The sequence below is a fragment of the Malaclemys terrapin genome, chromosome 2 (genome assembly GCF_027887155.1).
Source record: "Malaclemys terrapin pileata isolate rMalTer1 chromosome 2, rMalTer1.hap1, whole genome shotgun sequence".
Lineage (NCBI taxonomy): Eukaryota > Metazoa > Chordata > Testudines > Emydidae > Malaclemys > Malaclemys terrapin.
Window position 1 is genome coordinate 137,196,610 of NC_071506.1, and position 23,808 is coordinate 137,220,417.

At 39.2% G+C, this 23,808-nt stretch overlaps 1 protein-coding gene across 6 annotated transcripts in view; it reads right to left on the bottom strand.

Moving 5' to 3' along the window:
* Window positions 1–4,298: 4,298 nt before the first annotated feature.
* Window positions 4,299–23,808, bottom strand: part of SLC23A2 (solute carrier family 23 member 2) — a 135,939-nt gene continuing 116,429 nt past the window's right edge. For all 6 annotated transcript variants that reach the window (XM_054017818.1, XM_054017815.1, XM_054017816.1 and 3 more), the window contains 8 exons: window positions 21,123–21,243; window positions 20,169–20,325; window positions 18,010–18,157; window positions 17,263–17,368; window positions 12,521–12,650; window positions 12,219–12,356; window positions 10,680–10,775; window positions 4,299–9,772 (listed from right to left, as the gene is read on the bottom strand). In XM_054017818.1, the coding sequence (XP_053873793.1) occupies window positions 9,540–9,772; window positions 10,680–10,775; window positions 12,219–12,356; window positions 12,521–12,650; window positions 17,263–17,368; window positions 18,010–18,157; window positions 20,169–20,325; window positions 21,123–21,243 (1,129 nt within the window). In that variant the 3' untranslated portion in view covers window positions 4,299–9,539. The remainder of the gene's footprint in view (window positions 9,773–10,679; window positions 10,776–12,218; window positions 12,357–12,520; window positions 12,651–17,262; window positions 17,369–18,009; window positions 18,158–20,168; window positions 20,326–21,122; window positions 21,244–23,808) is intronic.

The window sequence follows — 23,808 nt, forward strand, 5'->3', positions numbered from 1 at the left end:
GTTTACAATGCGGTGTAGACACTCAAGCGCGGGCTTGGAAACATTGAGTCCACAAGCCTGGGTCCCACAGCGCCAGGCTTAACGTGCAGGGTAGACATACCCTGACGTGCCTCTATCTGGATGTGGGTACCTAGCTTTAACCTCTGTCTCTCAGTTTCGGCATCTGTTAACAGAGTACCATAGAAGGGTTTATGTTAACTTTGTTTGCAATACACTGTGCGAGCCTCAGATGAAAGCTGTTCTATAAGTGCAAAGTATTAAAGCTCAATAATATATTGAGACATCAGCCATCTCAAATATCTAATTAGTAGGAAATTAACTTAGGCCTGTTGTCCCACAGGGCCGATGTCTCAATATATTATGGTCAATGCTATGGATGAAACTAAAATAATCGCTGATGCTGTATTTGGGCATTAAGGTTCTAGTGTTATGGTTCTAAATATGAACAGAAAAGCTGATTAAACGGTGGTAAACAGTATTAGCTGGTACCAGGCTGTGTCACTCAGAAGAGTTTCTCTTGTATTTTTCAGCTTCGGGAGCGGAGGGCAAAGCTAAACCACACTCACAAAATCACCAGTCACTGAACGAATATATCAGCAAAGCTGTGTTCAGACACTGACATGCAGCTGTAGTAATATGGGAGGTTAAAATATCCAGCAGTGTCTCTGCTTACACCCACAGGAGACAATTTGATTTCTTGATGTGGACATCTACAGAGAGAAATCCTCTCCTTACACTCAGGGCTTGTCTACTGGGGGAAACTGACCAGCAGGACCATACCAGTAAAATATTCGGGGGGAGTGTTGATTAAAATGAAGCTTACAACAGATCTCCAAGCAAATCCCTTTAATCTCGCTATTAAATAAAGCATCTTCTATGAGGAAGTCAAATGTTCATTTTTTTAATCTCTAAGAGGAACAATGAGACACTCCATTTTCAACCATAGGGAGCACAGGTTCTATTCCAGGCCTTACTCCTGACTCATGGTGCAGCCTCATCCAAGTCACTTAGCCTTCCTATTGTTCAGTTTCCCCAGCTGTAAAATGGGGCTAATGATTCCTGCTCCTTCGTAAAACACTTGGCGCAAAACGAGTGTATTTTTTTTTTATTTCCAAACCATTTTGTAGAAAATTGGAAAAAGCTAATAAAATTCTCAACATAACTTTTTTTTAAAACCAACTCTACTTGGATGAAATTTTTTTATTTCTGAAAAGTGTGCATTTTTTTTTTTAAAGGAGGAAAGAACGAAAAAGAAAACCCGGAGCATTTTCCAAAAACAAGTTTCAGGATTTTTTTTTTTTTAAACCATCTCCAACAGCTAAGCATTGTGATCTCTAGTAGCGCTTGATGGTGATGTTTGGATTACAGGTTTTTTTCACCCCATCGGAGTTGCTGGTTTGTCAGAATCAAAGTGTTCTGTGAGACCAAATCAATTTTGATGAAGTTCTACCTGGATTCCTCCCAGCTCACCCGCCTGGTTCCTTGGCAGCCCACTCAGTGGGCTGCTGGGAACCTGGAAGCCCAGTTTCCAAGGTCACAGATCTCTGGCAGCCTGGGCTCCTTGCTCCAGCACGGTGCCCCAAGCAGGCTGCCCCAGAGCCAGGGCTCCCAGTAGAGCGAACAATAATTCTATCTCAGAGAATTCTGAAATGTTTGATTTTTGTTCCAAACCAAAACAAATTTCAAACTCCTCCATGAAACAGAATGACCAACTCAAGTCTCTAGCATTCGTTCCCCCTCCGCACTAAAACAGCTACTGTTTCGGGAAACCAGGTTGCACCACCATCATCTGCCTACACATTTCAGTGTTGCAGCACAGATGGAATGAGCCAGGTGCTCTTCCAGCAACTTACACTGTCACTGAATTGGGGGCACCCACTGGTCTGTACATGACATGTAGCAAACTCCCTTTACTCTTCCTCTTTGCTGCCCCATTGTCACAGGCAGACACAACCAATGAGCTCCTGGCGATGATCATCTGCTTTGTGTATGTAGATGTACCTTGCAGCGTCTCTCCGCAGGGCTCAGCGTGTTTACCGGACACCGTGCAAGCTGTGGCTAGCTCCGTCCCTGCAACCAAGGGAAGGTCTCTCCCTGGAAATGGAAATTAAATGTCTGATTTTCAGATGTGCATGAGCAGCTCCCTTTGTCTTCAGTACCTCTGACAATCAAGCCCTAAATAACTTTCCCATGGTTACTCAGTGGGTCAGTGGCAAAAGAATAAAAGCCACGTCTCCTGACACCCAGCCCTGCATTTTAACTACTAGAGAGGCCATGCGTCTTCCCTCATAAATGTATTATTGTCATTAATTTTCATAAGCAAGCTAGTTTAACCCTTCTGTTCAGTGGAATTTAATCAATGGCGGGAGAGGGCAACTGGCACTGCCTTCTATTAAGGACTCTTTTATTGTCACTCAGATGTCAGAATCAGAGGAACACACCAAGGAAAAATACAGTCGCTTCAATGGTAAACTGCTGATGTGGGCTCGGAGGCTCTCTCCACTTTCCTGGAATTAATGTGGACAGCATCATAGATTCCAAGCCCAGGAGGGACCGTTGTGATCATCTCATCTGACCTACTGTATAAGAGGGGCCATAGAACTCCCTCAATGTAATTCGTACAGCACATCCCACATTCTCCAGCAGGAGTTAAAAAGGTGCAGTGCAGAGGGGGAAATTCCTTTGATCCTGACTTCCCAATTAGCAGCTGTCCAAGGTCCTGCATCTGCTGGATCTTGGCAGGGGGAAAGACTCTGGATTGTATTGATATGAGAAAGGACATGGTGTGAACAACTAATCCACTGAGACAGGACAATGACAGAGCAAGTGTAGCAGAGGTGCAGAAGCTTCCAGGATAGGCATCTTTTTACACACCTGACATTGTTAATCTAACAGCAGCCCACAGGGGATACAAATCGCTGAAATTAGCCAAGAGTACCTGGGCATGCGCCTCTCAACACCTTCTAATGGCTCAGCAAGGAGCCTCCCCCTTTGATTTGCTCCTGAACAGATCACATGCACAACTCCGCCCTAGTTTCTGCCTGAAAGCAAATAGTGCGGCTAAACTGACGCATAGACTGAACCGCGCAAACATTGCCATTTTGTAACAGGCTTCAACACTTCATGGCCATGATGCTCGGTACACTGGTAGATCAAAGCTCAATAGCATAAAGATGGATTTTTTTTGTGATTCATTCTTTTTACTGAAGACAGATTTCTTTTAAAAACTGATTTCCTGGAACATGCCTGACAAGAGAGAGTTCTTTACATATTCACATTGACAGTTGTGAAACTCAACTGACTGCGTTCCTCCCTCAATAGGGTCCAAGTTTAACGAGCTGGCTTGAGCTTTTCTCATTCAGATACTTCCTCCTTTTTATTCATGCCTCGCAAACGCCCTGACAAGAGGTATCCAATTCTTGTAATAGCAACTGACTGAATCAGGTTAGGAGAGTGAACACTTTTGAGTGCAATAGTAGTAAATTCTATAATCAAAAGTCCAGGCTGAAGAACCAGCATCCTGTATAGTTTAGAATACAATATTCAAAGTGGTGATTGGGGGGAGGAGGGTAGACATACCCTCTTAAAACCAAACCTCCAAAGAACCAAATGTGTGTGTGTGTGTGTGTATATATATATATACACACACACACACACACACAAAACCAGTACATATTGTGCAATTATTTGTATTTTAAACAACTTTGTTCTAAGGAATAGCTTGTCTAATAAAAACTGTCAACCACATACTCCTCTTTGTGTAGGCTAGGAAGCAGCATACTGGTCTGATTTCTGGCAGCTGTAATGCATCACCTCTGCTGCTTTCAAAAGCCATGCAAAAATAGTAGCGAAAATAGCACAAAAGCCCTGGAACAGCTATTTGGTCTATTCATACGCTGGTAGGGAGTAAAAAAGGAAAATAAACACATTCCCTTAGGATCTTAATATTAATCTGTTCATTGGTCCCTTAAATTGAATTAAAGGAACACACTGTGGTCTAGCGGACAGGGTACTGGACTGGGAACCAGAAGAGGGCCTCTGTTCCAAGCTCTCCTAATGACCTGCTCTGTGATCTATCTGTGTGCTTGTTTTCCTTCCCACCCTTTGCCTATCTTGTCTATTTAGAATGTAAGCCTACGGGCTGCCTCTATGTATTTGTAGAGCACATAGCATAGCAGAGCTCCAATCTCAACTGGAAGATTCAAGACATTGCTGTAAATACAAATTATAAATAAGCCACTGCTTCTCTTTGTGCAAGTTCCATATTTCTTGAAAAATGAGTACTACCAACAAACTGCCAAGTTGCATCTATGTCAGCGTTTATTTATACTGAAAGGCTTTAAAAATACAGAATAAAATAGCTTTATCTACTATTATTCACAACATCTGGTCCAAATATTACATATTTTTTAAATATTTAAACGTTTAATGAAGCCATGTTAGAAAAACAAAATACGAAAACTTCATAAAAGAATTACACGTCTCAAAAAATAAAAAAAAAAAAAAAACAGAAAACCCTTGGTATGTAACAAAATAAAAATGTTTACAGCCAAAGTCAGTCACAAAAAAAAAAAAACAACTCATGGAAAAATATTTATCCCCACTGTCTAAGAACAGTCAATAGTTTGTTATGCCAAAGGTTGTTATAAACAGACAAAGTACAATAATTTGGACTGGCAGCAAGATGCAAAGATGTCACAATAAATGCCAGATAACACAGGAGGCAAGTCTAAATACATCTTTGATATTAATAAATACCGATGACAATGCACAGTCACAATCAAATTGTAACCTGACAGGAATGGTTTGGATGTTGCTAAATATGAATCCCGAACACTTAAAGCAGCCCAGCACTATGTTGTATAGAAGATTCATGGGTGGAAAGCTAAATACTGGCAAGCGTGTGGCCTCCTCCAGTATTATAAACAGCTATATAAAGAGGTGGACATGCAATATTTGTTCTCCCACGTCCAGGAAGGTTAACGTAAGCTTGAGCAAGAAGTCCTACAAGACATGCACCAAATGGGAAACAAACCACTGGAAGATTTTCTGGAGAGGAAAAAGTGATATTTTTTGGTTTGAGAAGGCCACTTACAAAAAATAAAGTTAGGCTGTGCTGGTCCATCAGGCATTTTTATTCAGATCTAAATTATGTTAGCACAAGCTGCTTTGGATTGTATGCAAACATCCAATGGCTAACTTAAACCATCAGATGTTGGCTATTTGTAAACCACATGTGCCTGTAGTGCTGTTTATACCATAAGTGATATTAACCTAGTGAATATTTGGGACACTGTTTTGGTATGAAGGCATTGTCATAACGGATTGTTCTCACCTGACACCTCTTGCTGTATAAATAGTACCAAGGATTTCAATTTGTAAGTGTTGATTCTACTTTGCAAGTAATGATATTTCAGTAGGGAGGTGAACAATAAGAAACCCTTCAGTTTTCAGGAATAACAAACACGGGTAAATAAAGTATACACAACTACTATAGATTCGTCAATGAAGAAATTCTATCATCACATGACATTGTCATGACAATCATACCACTCCCTCCCAGGAAATCTGTGAAAATTATCCTGAGTGGAAATGTTATTTTTAATATATGGAAATAAAATACTGCAATATTCACGTACAGACCACGTTGCCATATTGAAAGTCAGTATTAAAAGGTGTAAAGCAAATCCCAAGTAGTAATGTTTTCCCCAATAGGTTACTGATCAAGCTAGTCAGTCAATACATCCTAATATGACATTAGTCAGTCATAGAGGTAAATTTGCTATGAAACGTAATTTTGAAGATGCATAATTTGTCAATGTTCTATTTAGAAAATTTGTTAGCAAGAGCTCTTAATTTAACCAAAAAGATCAATACAATAAAAGATTGGCTACAAAAGCCCCAAAGCTATTTTGCTTTGAATATAGTTATACACCTTTGATATGACAAAATGCTATTTTGCCATGAATATTTGCCATTCTATATTTAAATCTAGTTGAAACACCTCATCTTTTTCTAGTCCTTTTAGTAGGTGTTTTCTTCTTTATACACTATTGTCTGATTTATCAATTAGAAAGGCAATTACATATACAGCAAAAACATAGTATTGCAATAACAACCATATTTCTATTCCCATCTCCTCCACCAACTTACCCCTTTAAGTATAAACGTAAACAAGAAACTTTTAAAGTATCCAACTGTTTTTCAAAATTAGAGCAAAACTCTGCAACCTATCTGCCTGCAGCACCTCATGTGGTAAACTTTGCATCACCTGAAGTTAACAGCATTTCAACACCATTCTAACCAAAATTCAAATTTTAAGTGTTTTGTTTTCTCAGGGGTGTGGACTCTCCTACCATAAACAAGGGTATTAAAAATCTGCACTTAGTATTTGATTGGCAATTGTAGATTCCTCTCAGAAACAGACGCACAGAAGGAAGGGGGATTTCTCTTCCCAAGGCAAAACTGTGCACATGAGGTTTTTCCCCACTCTTATCTGAGATATACACAAAGAGACATCTAACATTCTGGGTGCTGCAGTTAACATCAGATGTTAAATGTACTACCAGTGATTTTGTTAAAACGTTTTGCTATAAGCAGTGTTTCATCAGCTCTCTTCTGGTTGTCCTTGCAAAATTAAGGCTCAACTTTAACCATTAGCTTTCTTAAAAGAAGAGGATTCAAGAAGTCACCTCTCTCAGAAGTTAAATGTTTCAGGATTTTGGTTGCAAAATGGACTGCTTAACCACATTAAATACTAGTTTTCAAGGTGGCTAGAAAAGCAAAGCATGTCAGCTAAACATTGTGATCCTCCAGTATATATTTTGCTAAACTTCTCTCACCCAATCAATGGAATCAGTGTGGTAGGACCAGGAAATAATCTAACTATAAGTTTTTAGATGGAGGAGGCTCTGGCTTTCCATAATCCAATGTACTTTCTTCTGTCAAGAATGGTATTGTATCTCAGAAAAACAAATCCTCAGAACGATGGTTGAACTGTTATTTGATTCAAACTACCATGCAGCACCTAAAGACTATTTAAAGTGGTTGTTCTTTCAAACATGTTAAAGAGGCCATTTCTGTGTGTGCGTGCAGAAGCGCTTTACTTCATCCAAAGTAAGATCTTGTAGGAAAAAAATCTATTTAATTTTCAAGTCAGGATTTCCCATTGTGTTGTCTGCTACTGCATGATGTGTCACGCTAATACAAGAACGCACAAGCTGCCTGGCATTACAAGATTAACATGCAAGTTGTTCTGCCAGCAATCTTGTAAGGTAGCCAAATGGTTCCTAAAGTTGTTGTAAGATTTTAGTTTCTTTCCACTGCCTTACATTAACACACTCTTTTGGGAAAAGATGAGACAAGCCTCAAACATGACACTCGCTGCTCAGTCCACAGAACAACATGTACTATTAGAAGTCTGCTTTTAAGGAGTGGCATCATCTTTAATTCAAACTTTTGCCTCCTTGACCCCACATTTATGAATGAACCAGCTTTGGCATTTTACATGATTATAACCACCTCAAACAAATGGCTTTTCTTTTTTTAATTGAAACTCCCTCACATCTTTGGTTGCACATAAAATAAAAGGTGGAAAATTTAGAAGCTTAGTGTTACTGATCAGTGCTCTTGGCCAAATCCGTTCCTAAGGAGACGGGTAATTTCTATAACCCCTCATTGCCTGTAGAGCAAAATAGAAAATAGAAGAGCAGCTTTGCACTACAGGTAACATAACCTTGTCTATTACACAATAATTCTTCTAACTGGCTTTCAACAAAGTCCAATTGACACCACAACTGCAAACTACTGAAAGTTCCTGGGAGCAAGAACAAATACATGGTTTGTTATGGAAAAAGTTGTATAAAAATATGTTGCGTAAACAGCCATGACATACTGAAAACTAGATCAATGGACTCATTTTGACTCTGCACTATTCAATACTGATCCATTAAGCAATTTTCTTCCCCTCCCCCACCCCAGCCCTTCCATGCTTCAATAACAAAATTTACTGCTCTTGTCCAGTAGTCAACTTTGATAAATATATTAGTGAATTACAGTATCTACCTTTATTTTTTATCCAGAGATACAAAACGCAAGCATCGTAGAGCATACTGGCCTTAAGAGTACATTACACTACACTTCCCTGATGATCTCCACAGCTTAAAAATGCTTTTTTGGGCCACACTGAAACACTTACGTCTAAAACTAACTTGCAATAGTAAGAACATTAAACATGAATAAAACCTTATAATTATGAATGCATGATGAGCATTAACATCCACATAACATCAGAGCTGAGGCTATTCCAGAAAAAAAATATCTGAATGGCACCATCACTGGGCCCAATACCCGTTAAAACCATCCAGTGGATGATGATGCCAAATGTAGTGTCTCTGCTATTTAAAAAATCCACTTGTAAAAACAAAGAGCTGCTTTGTTAGTCCCCAGAGGAGGGAAAAAAGGCAACATATACATAGGCCACTCTTACTCAAGCAGCGCTAGTCAGACAGAGATAGTCTGAACAGGATGAAGAAAATTAGGTACAAGTCAGAATAAGCAAATGCTGATATTTTGCCCTGTTGAGTTCTACATATATGGGGCTGCTTAGACAAATTCACATTTTCATTCAGGAAGAGTCTGTGATTAAGTGGATATATGCACTGTATTGTAATGATAAATGCTGTTGGGCTAAGAAAATGTAACAGTCTTGAAGTTAAATAGTTCCCTATCCAAGTAAAAATAAAGTTGACACTTCCCTTAAAGAGAACTTAGACTCAGGCACCAGTTAGGTGGCAAGCTGCCAGGTAGACAAGAGCAACATATCTAAAAGATATCGAAGTGATTCTTGCACAGTAATAGATCACATGGGTCAATCAGTGCTTTTATCTGGCGTAATTTAGTAAGGAAACTGTTGTCTGGAAATCTCTGAATGCACTGTCGATGATTGGGAAGATATTCTAGTGATATAACCATTAGCCACAATAATATAATGTCTGAGTTACAGGTGGCTGTGTGGAAAAAATATGGAATGTATGAGCTATAATTGGAAAAAAATACAACTGACTTGATATTGGTGTCTGTGTTTTACAAGTGAATAAAATGGTATTTACTCATTTCACACACATTCAAATTTACTGGCACAACTAACTGCCAGCAGTGGAAGTGCTGAAAACACCAGCACCGATGATTTAAATAAAATAATCAGAGGATAAGATTTTCAAAAGCACCTAAGTAATTTAGGAGTCAAAGTTCCATTTTCAAAAATGAGTTAGGCACTTAGGGACCTAAACCTGTTCTGAAAATGGGACTCGGGCACTTAAATTTTACCCAGATCAGTAACCAATTAGGCAACCAGACACACTATATAGAGCCATCACCATCCACAACAGGAAAGCTTTTTTTTTTTTTTAAATCTGTCTCAGCTCTGGTTCCAGAATTTAAATGCAGATATACAAAACATATATTTTAATGCTTCTTAATCAGCAAGAAACTGCAAATACATCTGTTACTACAACGAGATAATATAATTGCAACCAAGGCTATACAGTAGCCTCAGAGTCTTCATCTGAACTCCTGCAGTTACTGCTTTTCCTGAAGCCTTTCCATGTGTAGCCCATGAAGGTGGGACTGATGGGCAAGAAGCTGAAGCACCTGTACTTTTTGATAAAGTTCATGCCAAAGGGCAAATCGTATGTTTCCATGCCCTCCAGGGACTTACTGCCTTTGCCCACGCCTTTCTTCCATTTCTGGATTCCTCTCTCCTCGGGGCTTCCTGAAGTTAAATAAAAAAAAATGGAGGGAGAAAACTCATTCTACTTCAAAAAGACATCATGTTCCACAAGCAGCCAATACAGGAAGACATATAGTATTCTCGGGAGGGAAAAACAGAACTTCACTGCAAAGGTAGAGCCTCTAGTACAGGGTTGCTCCTACACCACTAAGGGCTTGTCTACACTACCGGCCGGATCGACGGGCAGCGATCGATCCAGCAGGGGTCGATTTATTGTGTCTAGTATAGACGCAATAAATCGACCGCCGATCGCTCTAGCGTCGACTCCGGTACTCCACCTCAACGAGAAGCACAAGGGGAATCGACGGGAGAGTGTCTCCCATCGACACACCACAGTGAAGACACCGGGGTAAGTAGATCTAAGTACGTCGACTTCAGCTACGTCATTTACAGAGCTGAAGTTGCATAAATTAGATTGATTCTCTTCCTCCCCCCCCAGTGTAGACCAGCCCTATGTCAATGGCGACTTGATGGAAGTAGGATCAGGCCTTATATGATCTTCTACTAAGGAGGTGGCTTCAACAGTCTGTTCTTTTCCCTGGTTTCATTCAATGGCGACTTGATGGAAGTAGGATCAGGCCTTATATGATCTTCTACTAAGGAGGTGGCTTCAACAGTCTGTTCTTTTCCCTGGTTTCATTTCGGAATCATCAGTACATCTTTTAACTTACATTGCCCTTTCGGCATAGAGACATTAAATGATTTGTCTAAGGCACCACAGCAAGTCCGTGAATTCAAGCCAAGAATTAAGCTCTGGTCTCCAGCATCCCAGTTCTGTGTTCTAATCTCCAAGCCATGCTGCCTCCCCAGTTAACAGTGAGAATACTCATTCAGAAAGGCAAGTGAAGCCATTTAAATTTCAAATACAACAAGTTGTCACAAAACTGACCTGGAATGGTGTTATCCAAAATAAAGGCCACACACCCGCCAACAAACATGGCTGTAGTGAGAAGAACGTTTAATACTTGATCGATGCCTGCTATTCCTAGAAAAAGAAAGAATTAGGTCAGGATTTGCAGTTTTTACATGTGAACACCCTATTTGGGGGCCTGATCTCATGTACCTTAACCAGGCAAAAGTCCCAGCGAGCTCAAGAGGAGCCTTGCTTGAATAAGCAAAGAGCAGAGGCGTAGGTCCTTGCAAACGATTTACAGGAGCATCTGCCACTAATCTAGTCTAGTATGTAGGACTGAGGGAAGTCTGTGCCTTACCTACTCATTTTAGAATCTACAGGTCTGGATTTAAATCAGTCAGGAAACTAACCCTAAAGGAATTCATTTCAGGTTGCTTAGAACACCGTTTTCTTTAATAAATATATGGGAGACACTTTTGTTAATGCAATGAAAAAACTACAAGATAAAAAAATATGAGATTTTTTCAAATTTAAAAATGATGTTGACAAAACAGCCCAACTATTAATATCATTCCTTGGCATGGCAAGTAGTTTACAAGGTTCTTCATTAAGGATTACTCTATTATTGCTTTAAATTTACTTCTCCCTGCTTCCTTAAAACAAATCTCAGCCAAAATGAACAGCTAGATTAGCCTCTGAATCTGCTTTTGAAACAGCATGATTAAAATTGAGTTTAGACTTGTATCTTTCACCAAAACAAATGGTTCTGGTTCAGGCACTTTCTTCAAAAGATTACATATCTGCGTCAATCCCAGTGGTGCCAGAAATCAAAACAGCTTCTCCACGGTTTAGTTAAGAATTCAGTCATTAAGCAGTCTGAAATAAACTGAATTTTGAGGTGCTCTCTCACTAAAATACATCTGCAAGTGACAGAAGCACCAGAGTCTTGTCAAAGGTTAAAACAAATACCCACATTTCAAGATCAAGTTCAATGTTTTCCCCAGTGCTTTTAAAACCGTTTATAGATTAGCTCTAGCTTTCTAAATGCACCCTTTTCGCAACTCTTCTTCCACCCATCTAGCAATGGGTCCTCTCCAGGCCCTGCATCCCTCTCCAATGTCACCCACAGAAGATGAGGTGAGAAAGTCATCTCCACACCATCTGGAACAATCTTCTTGGGTCTCACCATCTCATCAGCTCTCTGTATTGGGAACATATCTGCTCCTTTACTTATGGCTCTAAGTCGAGGTCTACACCTACATACTTTTGTTAGCATAACTATGGTGGTCAGGGATGTGATCCCTGGCCAACATAGCTGTGCCAGCAAAAGCCCTAATTATTCTGGCAAATCTGCACATGGAATAAGCTATGCCAGGAAATGTGCAATTTTGCTCCGATAAGCTGCTTTCACACTAGGACTGCATTATTGGTACATTACACTTGAATATACCTATACTGGCAAAGTGATCCTACTGTAGGCAAGACCCTGATGTCTTTTTTTAAATAAAGTATTTATCACTAGCCCTTGTTTCACTCGGTACAGCATTTTCACATGAATGAATCACAAGTTTGTACCTGTAACCAGTGGATTTTGTTTGAGATAACTTGGAAGGACAAGTCCGAAGAAGATGGAAAATCCAAGTACAAAGAGGTTACGCGAAGAGTTTAAATCTATGAACTGGAGGTTTGACAGACCCACAGCTGTAATCATTCCTAAACAAAAACAATCAAAAGTAAGAACTTTTAGACTCTCTCTCCTTTTTGTTCAATAATTTTGTTCAAAGGTTAGCTAACATCCACAGATACACACCACTGAGGTCAAAGGCTGTCAAACAATCAACTAGCATATGAAGAGAAGCAGAGAAATAGACACTTACCAAAGAGGGTGCAGAAGAGGGCTCCAAGCACTGGGTCAGGCAGGGATGCAAACAGCGCACTGAACTTCCCAACCATTCCAAGTAAGAGCATGAAGGCTGCACCATACTGAATAACCCTTCGACTTCCAACCTACAAAGCACAATGGGAGAGGAATAAAGCAGAATACTTCAGAAAAATGCACATTTACACCAACTTTAATGTCTTACTTTTTATACTAGAAAACAAACAAACAAACTATATTTTATTGTCTAATCCCTCTTGAAATTCTCTCCAAACAGAGCCCAGCAATCTCCTGTAGCCCTTCATGACATCACAAAGCAAAGTAACCCTGCACAACAATAGCTGCTCTGGCTGAGACAATATACATAAGGGAGACTCTGAATTCTCCAGGGAACACACAGCACAATTCCGCCCCCGCCAAACCTACACCCTACGGGATCATCAGAGGAACAAAAACAGCAGAGATCTCAATTTTAGGACCAGCTGCTTCAATTTTCCATTTAGATTTCCCCCCCACACTTTTCTTAAAATACTGGCTGCACAGTATTACAAATATCTCAAGTTTCACAGCTGGAACATAGTTGTACTTCAACTGTGACATAATATGGTTTGGTTTTGCTTAATATTTAGACTGTAAGCTGTTTTGAAACTACAGAACCATTAACCTTGCCCAGCATGGTTTCCTTGATGTAGTTTGGTCCCATCTACAAAAATTAAAATCAACCATGTAACACAAATTGTACCTGGGTGTCCCAAGATGATTATAACAAATGGGAACAAAACGTAAACATTTGCATTGGCACCACATTAACACAGCCTTGCAGAAAAACATATCACCAGGTAACAGCAACAGTGTGAATTTTTGCCTCACCTCCATTCACTTCAGACAGGTGTAATTTCCCTGCCTGAAATCATGTAACTCATTTTAAGTCATCTCTCTTTTAAGCAGCTACAGAATTTGTTACCTGCAGAATTTGGCTCAGCTAATATTGCAGGAACTTTAGTATTTCCATTTCCATAATGTTTTTATATTTTAATTATGCAACCTATAGTGTAGTATTACTCTATATTTTATGTTGTATTGTACATTTATACACAAGTATAATGTGTTTTGAACTAGAGAGAGACCTAGTGTACATACATACATATTTGTATGCACAGGACCCAATTCTGGTACGTTTGAAAATTTGTTCCCAGCATAACCTTTTAGAGGTTTTGAATTCAGCAATGTTAAGCTTCATACAGAACATAAGTAACAAAAATCACTCTTATGTGTGGCTGTTTCCAATGCTTGAGCCCTTAACTGAGCCAACTGGTATAACAGGGTGCTTCACCCAAAAAGGGACACTCAGCATAAGCAACAATTAGTTTCTCAAAGTGCTTGGGTACTAACAGGGTCAGACACAATCAGGAGCAGCTCATACTGCAATTATGTATCATTTGAATTTAAAAAATAAACACATTATGCCTTTGTGGGTAGAGGAGAATATTTTCACAATGTTCTTCACTGCTTAATCATTCTCAATGTTACCTGCTATGTGGAAAGAGACCAATTGCAAAGATAAGCCAGGCTGGTCAACATTAGTTATTTAGTGGATTAGCAATGCAAACAACTCTGCAAAATATCTTGATTAAAAATATTTCCCTATTTGTATAGTATTAATTTCCCTCTGACTTGCTATCCCTTTCACATTACTGAATACTTTATGATGGAGCGTGAACACTGGGTAAGAACTGAATCACCACCACACCCACAGCCAGTAAAAAGGAAACTGACATATAAACATTCAATCTTTAGGCATTAAACAAATGAAGTCTCAACTGGGATTTGAATCCCACTGAGAGTAGTGTGTTACTGAAAACATCTTATTCAGAACTGAATTAGATCTGAGTACACGTTCCCAGGCACTTAGACACAAACTGAACAAAAACGGTTTTTATTTCAAAACCAGTGGAAACCACGTACAGCTAATTAGTATCATATAAAGCGACAAAGAGTCCTGTGGCAACTTGTAGACTAACAGACGTATTGGAGCATAAGCTTTCCTGGGTGAATACCCACTTTGTCGGATGCATGTAGTGGAAATCTCCAGAGGCAGGTATAAATAGACTGATTCTTGCCTGCATATTTATATCTGCCTCTGGAGATTTCCACTACCTGCATCCGACAAAGTGGGTATTCACCCACGAAAGCTTATGCTCCGATACATAGTCTATAAGGTGCCACAGGACTCTTTGTCGCTTTTTACAGATCCAGACTAACACGGCTACCCCTTTGACACTTAGTATCTTATTGACATTTAATATCCTTTCCATCATGAATGTTTGTAGTGCAAGATGCCTGAAGCTTTTGCCCTGTAGTCAGATGCACCACTCGATTCTCCTCACAGAGTGAAATTCACCTGAGCAGGGGTCTAACATAAGGCCTATGACCTATCCAAGTGCCACTTAAGCTCTCAAAATTGGACCTTAAACTGTGCATGAGCTTCGTGCTGCACTCTGCACAGGGGTATATTTTACACCCACAGATTTTACACTGGTATAGGCTCAAAGAACCCTATGCAATTTTAGTTCATAGAGTGCCAAATCACCTGCGCTAGTGTAGATGGGCATGCGCAAGAATAAAAAAGTTGACCAATTTCGGAGGGGCACGTTGTGTGCCCCCACCCCAGGGCAATTATTGGCGGGCATGCTCTTGCTTGCTCCCTCCCCTTATGCACCCCCGGAGTGTAGACCTGCCTGCAATTAGGTTTTTAACCCCATACTAAGTTTACATGCCACTTTGGACCTTTGCCTTATGCTAACTCCCATGAGAATTAGGCAGTAGAAATTGAGATGATTTGGTCAAAGTAAACCTTTTATAATTAAACATCTTTTTATAAATATTTACACTAATTTTTTCCTATGGAATTTCCTTCAATAATAAAAAGGAGAAGAGAGATACAGTCAGCAGATGGCGCTGTTAGAATTTCTATTCTCAGCCAAAGCAAATACACTTGTGTTTAGTGGAGAAAAAAAAAAAATGGATAGAGATGCTCCAGAATGGTTATGTGTATGTATGTAAGAAAATGAAGCCATCCCTCTGTACTGCCCAAAGAGTTTGAAAATTAGATCTTGAATTTAACTAAAACAATTTAATACAATTGTTGTAAATGAAATATATATTGTGATTTGTCATCAGAGCCAGTAGATGCTGTGTACATCTTCTATTTTCATTTGCTAGAAGAAGCTGGATCTTATTTCTGAGTTCAAACACCACAATCACTTATGCCAAATATTTGACAAAAATATGCACATCTATAACAAATGGTTACTCTTAGTAATTGGATATCCTTAACAATATTAATAATGGAGGTTGAACAAATCAGTATGTATTCTAAGGTCCCAAATCAGGAAATTACTAAAGCATGTGCCTACTTAAGCATGTGAACCGTACCCATTAATTCTAAGAATAGAATCATAGACGATTAGGTTTGGAAGAGACCTCAGGAAGTCATCTAGTCCAACCCCCTGCTCAAAGCTGGTCCAACACCAACTAAATCATCCCAGCCAGGGCTTTGTCAAGACAGCCTTTAAAAACCTCCAAGAATGGACAATCCATCACCTCCCCAGGTAACCCATTACAGTGCTTCACCACCACCCTCCTAGCGAAATAGTTTTTCCTAATATGCAACCTAGACCTCCTCCACTGCAACTTGAGACCATTGCTCCTTGTTCTGTCATCTGCCACCACTGAGAACAGCCGAGCTCCATCTTCTTTGGAACCCCATTCAGGTAGTTGAAGGCTGCTATCAAATCCCCCCTCACTCTTCTCTTCTGCGAACTAAATAAGCCCAGTTCCCTCATCCTCTCCTCGTAAGTCATGTGTCCCAGCCCCCTAATCATTTGTCGCCCTCTGCTGGACTCTCTCCAATTTGTCCACATCCTTTCTGTAGCGGGGGGCCCACTAACAGGACGACTTATCTACTTAAAGTTAGGCATATGCCGACATACTTTGCTGAACAAGCCTAAAGCACAGGGCATTTTCAAAATACACATAGAAATATAGCATCCAAAGCATTTTAGGTGCTTTAAAAACTAATAAAAAGCCGAGGCCAAATGCCAGGTGTCTACTTAATTTAAACCTACAATGGGGTTTTTAACCTCTGATGTAGCTACATCAAGGAAACAGCACCAGGGCAAACTCCCAGTATAGGTGTGCTGCACAGTAGGGGATTTCACTAGTGTTGCTAAACAGGTGGCTAAACAACCCTCCCTTCCCCTCCCCCCAAGTGTAGACAAGACCTTAAGGTTTGCATTGTATTACGCGGTGTGTAAAATGTTCAGTCATTGTTATGAATTACCTCACAGCAAGGATACATACCAGAGCATTGATTTCTATTTACTTTAGAGCCCAACCAATTTGAAAACTGTAAAATCAACTTTGTTTGCACGAAGATCGAATTGATCTTATGTTACATTCTGGAAATAGGTTTTCTAACTGCTTTTGACAAAATGAAGAAAAGGTTTTAAGGTCTCTTATTCATAATGGACACTTTGACAGGAAAATGCCCAGTGTAGACAGATTAAGGAAGTTCAAAATATTGTGTGGCAGATGGTTTGCACAACAAGATACAAGAGAGCATTACTTCTCTGTAGAGGGTTATGTCATGAAACAATATAAATGGTGAGAGCCAGAGTACTACAAGATTAAGCAATACTCAGGGAACTGATTACTGGCTGAGCAGAGTAGAACATGTACCTTAGTGATACCCAAGACTCCGATGTTAGGGCTAGACGACGTGGATCCATTACCAGTACCGAATACTCCATCCAAAACACAGGAAAGACCCTCAATGAAAATCCCTCTGTAATTCATGAAGGGAAAAGAGTTAAAATTTAGATTAAATATTCTCACTTCAAAATGTATTAAATGGCTGCACACTAAGTAGATGCTTATCATGGTCCCCGTCCCCAAGTGCTGATCCACTGAACATTTCAACACGTAGGTACATCTAACTAATCACAGTGGGGTCTTGTTGCCACATCCCAGATATCTACATTCATAAAACAATTTAGGAAAATACAATGAAGCAGAAAAATCAAAGTTTAGAATTACTCTCTACTCTTAAAATTTAATTTCAGTTGCATTTAACAAGATACAGACATTGATTACTTATAATGAATTTAAAGCCCAAATATTTTAATGATTCCAGCAATATGATAATGACAATATTAGGATATACATGAATGCAGCTCCTACTGAAGCCATAAGTCTAACTTCCATTGAGTTCAACAGGTTCAGGATTGGGCTTTGAGTATTATTTTCATTAAAACAGCTCAATTCAAAATAGTTATGTTTTAGATATCAGATCATTGGGTTCTAGACTTGATCACCTTATAAAATGTGATACCAAAATATGTGATAACAAAACTCTGTCTCAGCCAGAGTACAAAGCAGTCATGACAACAGAAAATACTATACTTATTTCTTTTCCAAGTGACTTACCTATTTATTGCATGAATAGGTGGAGGAGGAGCACAAGACAACCTTGCACAGGCATAGTAATCTCCGATTGATTCTATAATGCTTGCAACAACTGCGCTAAGCATTCCTATTACTCCAGCCGCTGAAATCGTTGGCAACCCCCACTGAACTGTGAAGAGAAGAAAACTGAAATCTCTTTTGTTCTACTGAAGACAATAATTTAGTTATTAAGATGTAAAACCACTGGTTCCATTGCAGATTGCATGACTATTGACTATGAAGATCATTCATTAAAACTCTAATTCAACTAGATATGAGAGGCAAACACACTTGCTTAAATGTAAACCACTACAGTTTTTAGAGACTCTAACCATTTTAACTGGCTTGGCCATGTTTAAAAACAAACTGTTGACATTCAAGAGAAATCTCAATGATCTGAGCTGCAGCTTGAAAGTCAGATCAGTGTGGGCTAATCACAGAATTATGATTTGTTTGCACATTTGGTCTCTGCCTTCAAGGGCTAACAATCTAAAAAAAAGACAAAAACTACCAGCTGTGATTATCCAAATGCCAACACCCCAACTCTCCAAACTTTCACAATACTAAAATAAGCCTGATTTTAAGACAGAAGAAAAATCTTGCCATTATTTTCATAACCACTGCCTTGATGGTTTCATCTTTTTTAAAGACAGAGGCACACTTCCAATTAAGCAGTTTAAGTTATGCATACATTAATGAGAGATCCAGGGAAGTCTAATACATCTTCGATTTGAAAAATAATACCACAACCCAATTCCTCACAGCCCCCCATCTCCCACCAAAAATCTTCATTTGCTTCACATCACATTTTACAGAACATACTTCAGAAACTACTTCTTTAAAACATTAAATATGAACTAAAGCACATGAAAAACCAAAACGCAGGTTCCTCATTTCTGTATGATAGTATTTCTATGCATTTCTGGTATTGCTCCTTTCACCTCAAAGGGGCACAATTAAATTTGGTTGCAATTTGTGTTAATGAGAAATGTGACGATAAGTCCCCCAATATCAATTTTAAGCTTTAGATCCCTCGGCAAAAGAATAAGTGTCTAATGGTTTAACTATAAAATTAATGTATGCCCCAAGTATCCTGTTTCTCCAACCCACTATCACATTTCAAAAGCAGAAAGATACATTGCAGCACTTAATCGGTTAAAATTACCGGGCTGTAATACATCCATTTGGACATTGTGCAGTGCTCAGGAAATTCACCTAGCACAGAGAAAGGGAGTTCAGACACCAAATTTCAAATTTTGATGCCTGAAGTTTGATATTGATCTTTATTATTTAAGCCAATCAACAGAAGTGGTCTAATTTTCAGACTTGTTCAGACTCCCACAGAAAACAATGGGAGTTTAGCCCTTCTGAAAGCCAGGCCACTTCTATTGTAGTGCCCAATTTCAGGCTCCCAAATTTGAAAATTTTCATCATAATTATCAGAAGTGGATGAGAAGAAATGTGCTCAGTTTGGAAAACAACACAAAAAACCCCAAACCTGTGCATTTAAGTGATGCTCTCGGGTGGCTTAAAATCGAGACACGTGTATCCATTTGTTCTTACTATAGCTCTCAATGACTTCAGCAGCTTAACAGGAGCTATACGCACCTGCCACATCACCTCTATCTTACAGTACTATTAGCAGTGGAGTGTATGAAAGTAACAGCTTGCTGCGCAACAAACTGCATATCACCAAGTGCGTGTAAGGAAAATTAAACCCATCCTTTCCTGGGAATCCCAGTAGTTACTTTGCCGTATCCATTGGTCAAAGGTTACTCTTTTGTGGGAGAACACGTAAAAGCAGATGTTAGTTATTAAACAGCAATAGTTATCTGGTTATATCCTGTGAGGTACTGAGGGTCCTCAACTCCTACTCCAGGAAACGTGAGCTGACGGTGCTCAGCACCTCTTTGAATGAGACCCTGCGACTTGTGCGGTTTTTGTATGTAAAGGGAAAGTCATAACCAGGTTTAAAACTCCTGGTTTCTATAGGTCAGTTTAAAAGTCCATCCCTCTGATTGTCTAAACATATGAGAAGTCATTGGTATGACTTGCTCAGTATTGTTAGCAGGGAACACTGAATGGATGCTTGTGAGCATACTTCTAATTCCCAGCACGTACACATGTTATAACATACTCACAAGGATAAGGAACCTTAAACCAGGGTGCTACCAACAGCACTCCTTGTCTAGCGTCCGTGCGAGCATAGAACCCATACTTTGTGCTGTCAGGTGGAAAGACGTCTGTCACAGTAAAGATGAAGCAAAGCAACCATGACACCAGGATAGCCAGAATAATCTGGGGATGGGGGGGGGGGGGGGGGGGAGAGAAGGAAGAAGAAGGAGATATTTAAAGTGAACACACTTTAGCCAATTATCAACAAGGAAATATCCATCAATAGTGAACTGTTCATGCAAACCTCTATGACCTACATATCAGACATTCTTAAAACCAGAATAATAAATCCTATAATGGACTTGTTGGATAGATTATCCTTTAATTAAACTGCATCTAGAAAAGCTTTAAAGTCGACTTTTTCCCCTTCTTAAAACAGGGAATGCCTCCAAAATGAGTACTTCAGGAATTACTGCACTAGTTTTTATTTTAACAAAAACATAAAAGGAAGCTTTTCACATAAACTCAAGTGCATATTACAGAAAGCCTGAAGATAGTGAACTTTATCACCCCCTACTTTTGAAAGCTGAATTTAAGATGTGAACCCCTCCTTCCCCCTACACACTCCTTCACTCCCCCTTTTCCTACCCTGGACCCTGTAACTGGTTCTGCACAGGCACAGGGGAGAGCCCACATGGAGCCAGCTGCAAGAATGGGGACTAATAATACTAGAGGTTTGTCACCATTTCCTGTACCAAATGAGAAATTTTGTGGCGTTTCTTAAAAGTGCATCTGTGCTGTTATCCCCATTATTATTATTTTTTGTGATCTGCTGTGCTGGTTAAAGAAAAATCAGAACAGTCTTCACCACTTCAGATAAAAACAAAGAGTCCCTTCAGACTTTATTACACCATAACCTGTGGTATGGAAAAACCAAAAGCAATTTTATTCCTAAATGAAAGACAAATGGAATTACTTACAGGAAACATTTTGAAAAGCTGCAACCTGTAGGCTGTCCATCCTTTTTTGGATTTGTAAATTGGTAAGGGGAATTTGACGTTCCTTGCATATTGAGAAAACAATAACACTAGGAAAATAGTTCTGAGGGAGAGAAAAAAAGGGCCATAAATCATTCGCATCAGTACATTAAAAATCCTTCCCATTATGAATATAATATTGTCATCTCTTGTGGACATTCTACTTCCAAGGTATAGCAGCATATTTTGATGCTTAACCAAGATGAAACATCTTTACAGAGAGAAAATGAATAATTTAAGTATGAAGCCATTGTAATGAGAAAGCTAATACTATAAAATCTGTATACATGCTTTAGAGTGTCATAATACAGCTAGAGGTAAATAGGTCAGAACAGAGGGAGCGAGATTAAGAGATCTAGGCCACTGAGAGATGCATTTTCAGAGATGGGAAAGCTACTGCAATTGAGAGATATATTGTTCTCTATAACTCCTGTCTTTAGGGTGCTGCCACTATCCATAGCCAGGACTATGTGAAAGCACAGAGATTTAGGACTCTATGAAGTCTCACTGCTAAATACGCAGAAGGGGAGGTCATAGACAGGCTGGAGGCAAGTACATGGAGAGATCTTAATACTTGGTACTTACATAAAGCCCATCATCGCCAAAGCACTTTACAAACATTAGTCAATTAAGTTACCAAAAGTCAGTTCTGGCATCAGCTCTCAAAGGCTCCAATTTTGTGGTGTATTCACTCTCCAACGTGTGAGTGCAATGGTCAAAGATTAATGAGTTACACATTAGCACAGGGTGAAATTTCACCACTATGCAGAAGGACAGCTCAAGGCTTACACACCACTCTCATTCTCAAAATAGGGTTTAAGTGATATACAGAACCTGTGCTGGCTCTCTGGCACAGAGGTATAATTCACTTATCCTTTAGGTTAATACATAAAAGCTGCACAATCGATTTATGGAAAGTAAGTCCTGGTGAAGCCATACTCTAATTCCCATCCCACTGCTAAGTTTTTACAGGAAACACATTTTTTCTCTGAAAACAAGTCGGGTCTTCTGGGAGTCCAATAACAGAAAGAAGGAGAAAGTATTCAAAAGTGAAAGAAATGCATATCCATTTAGAGATAGCACAAAGCAGGGGAAGGTGCAGCTTGTGTAATGCAGAGTTGTAGGGCAACATGAACTGCTAAAACCACCCACACTGTTCTGTTGAATAGGATACTTATGATGGCAAACAAAAAACAAAAATCATGATCTCTCCCCCTCCCCACCTGAAGGCCAGGCAGGCCAATATTCAAAGTTCTATTCAAACTTTAGTGTTAATAATAATACTGTTTATTACTTGTACTACAATAATGCCTATAAGCCCTAGTATTAAGCAACCATTTCTCTTGGGCCAAAGCATCTGATTCGAGTTTTGGACTTGCCTCTGGGTCACAAGTGCAAACTTCTAGCTTAGAAGGATTAAAAAAATATTAATTTAGCACTGTTGTAAGATTTTAAGTCACTGCTGCTCATACTGTGAAGAGGATCAATAAGGCACGGTATTTCATATTTTACTCAAGCTCACAATAGTGGAGAACAGTCTTAATGCCTAAAAATTACTAACAAATGACCTGAATGAAGGCCTATTCCAGGTCCTACCCAAAGTAGTCACCTCATATGCTTCTATAGTCTCTTACTGTATTCGATGTTGACCTTGAACTAGTCCTCATCTTGAGAGCCAGTCTAGCTCTAATGAGTCAAATCAGAATGTAAACTACATAAAAACTTGAGTTAAGTTGTCCTAAATATAAACCCTTTTTGAAATTCTAGGAGTAGGTTACATTCCCAATTCAAAGATTTTAAGCTTTTTTCTTTCCATCTTTTCCTGTTCCAAATCATCTTTAGTCCAGAAGAAAAACAGGCTTTGTTCTCTCAAACTCCAGGTACAGAATGTTCTGTGCAGGAGTAGTGTCATTCATACTTGCAAAAGTATGAATGATAAAAGGTACCTTTCCTTACATTTGAGGTACATCTTGCACTCTTCAAAAAAAGACATTACTGAAAGATGGACTACTTTAGTAAGTGTAACAGGCTCACCCTAAACCAGAGTTCAACTGGTTGCAGATAGTATTAAATAAAAGTAATGATAAAAACTAACAAACTGGATTACCCAAACATGGCAGATGTTACAAGCTTCCTAATTCAGTGGTTAAAGCACAGAAGTGGGAGTCAGAACTCGAAATGTAATTCCAACTCTGCCACTGCCTCATTGGGACCGTACACAAGTAAACCTCTGTGTCTCAACCTGATGATCTACTAAATGGGTATAATATTAGGCCTGCTTCAGGGGGGAATATTGAGGCTTACTGGCAGTCTCTGTATAGTATTTTGCGATCCTTGGATGGAAGACATTAAGTAAACACAGAAGTATTATAACTAAATTAGAATATTTTGCCCTAAGGCCCTGTGACAAGGCAATTTTCCTGCAATATTCTTGAAAAATATTATTGAATTAAGTTTAAGCATCTTTGAGTTCATTGTATTGAACACAAAGTTTATGTATTATTGTGGGATTGGATGCAACTTCACTGGGGGAGGGAGGAGTGGGGAAGGAAAACCTGGCCAATGAAAGCCCTAGAAAGTGTGATGAGCTTCAAAGAACTATTTTAAATAATGTGCCAGAGAAGAAGAA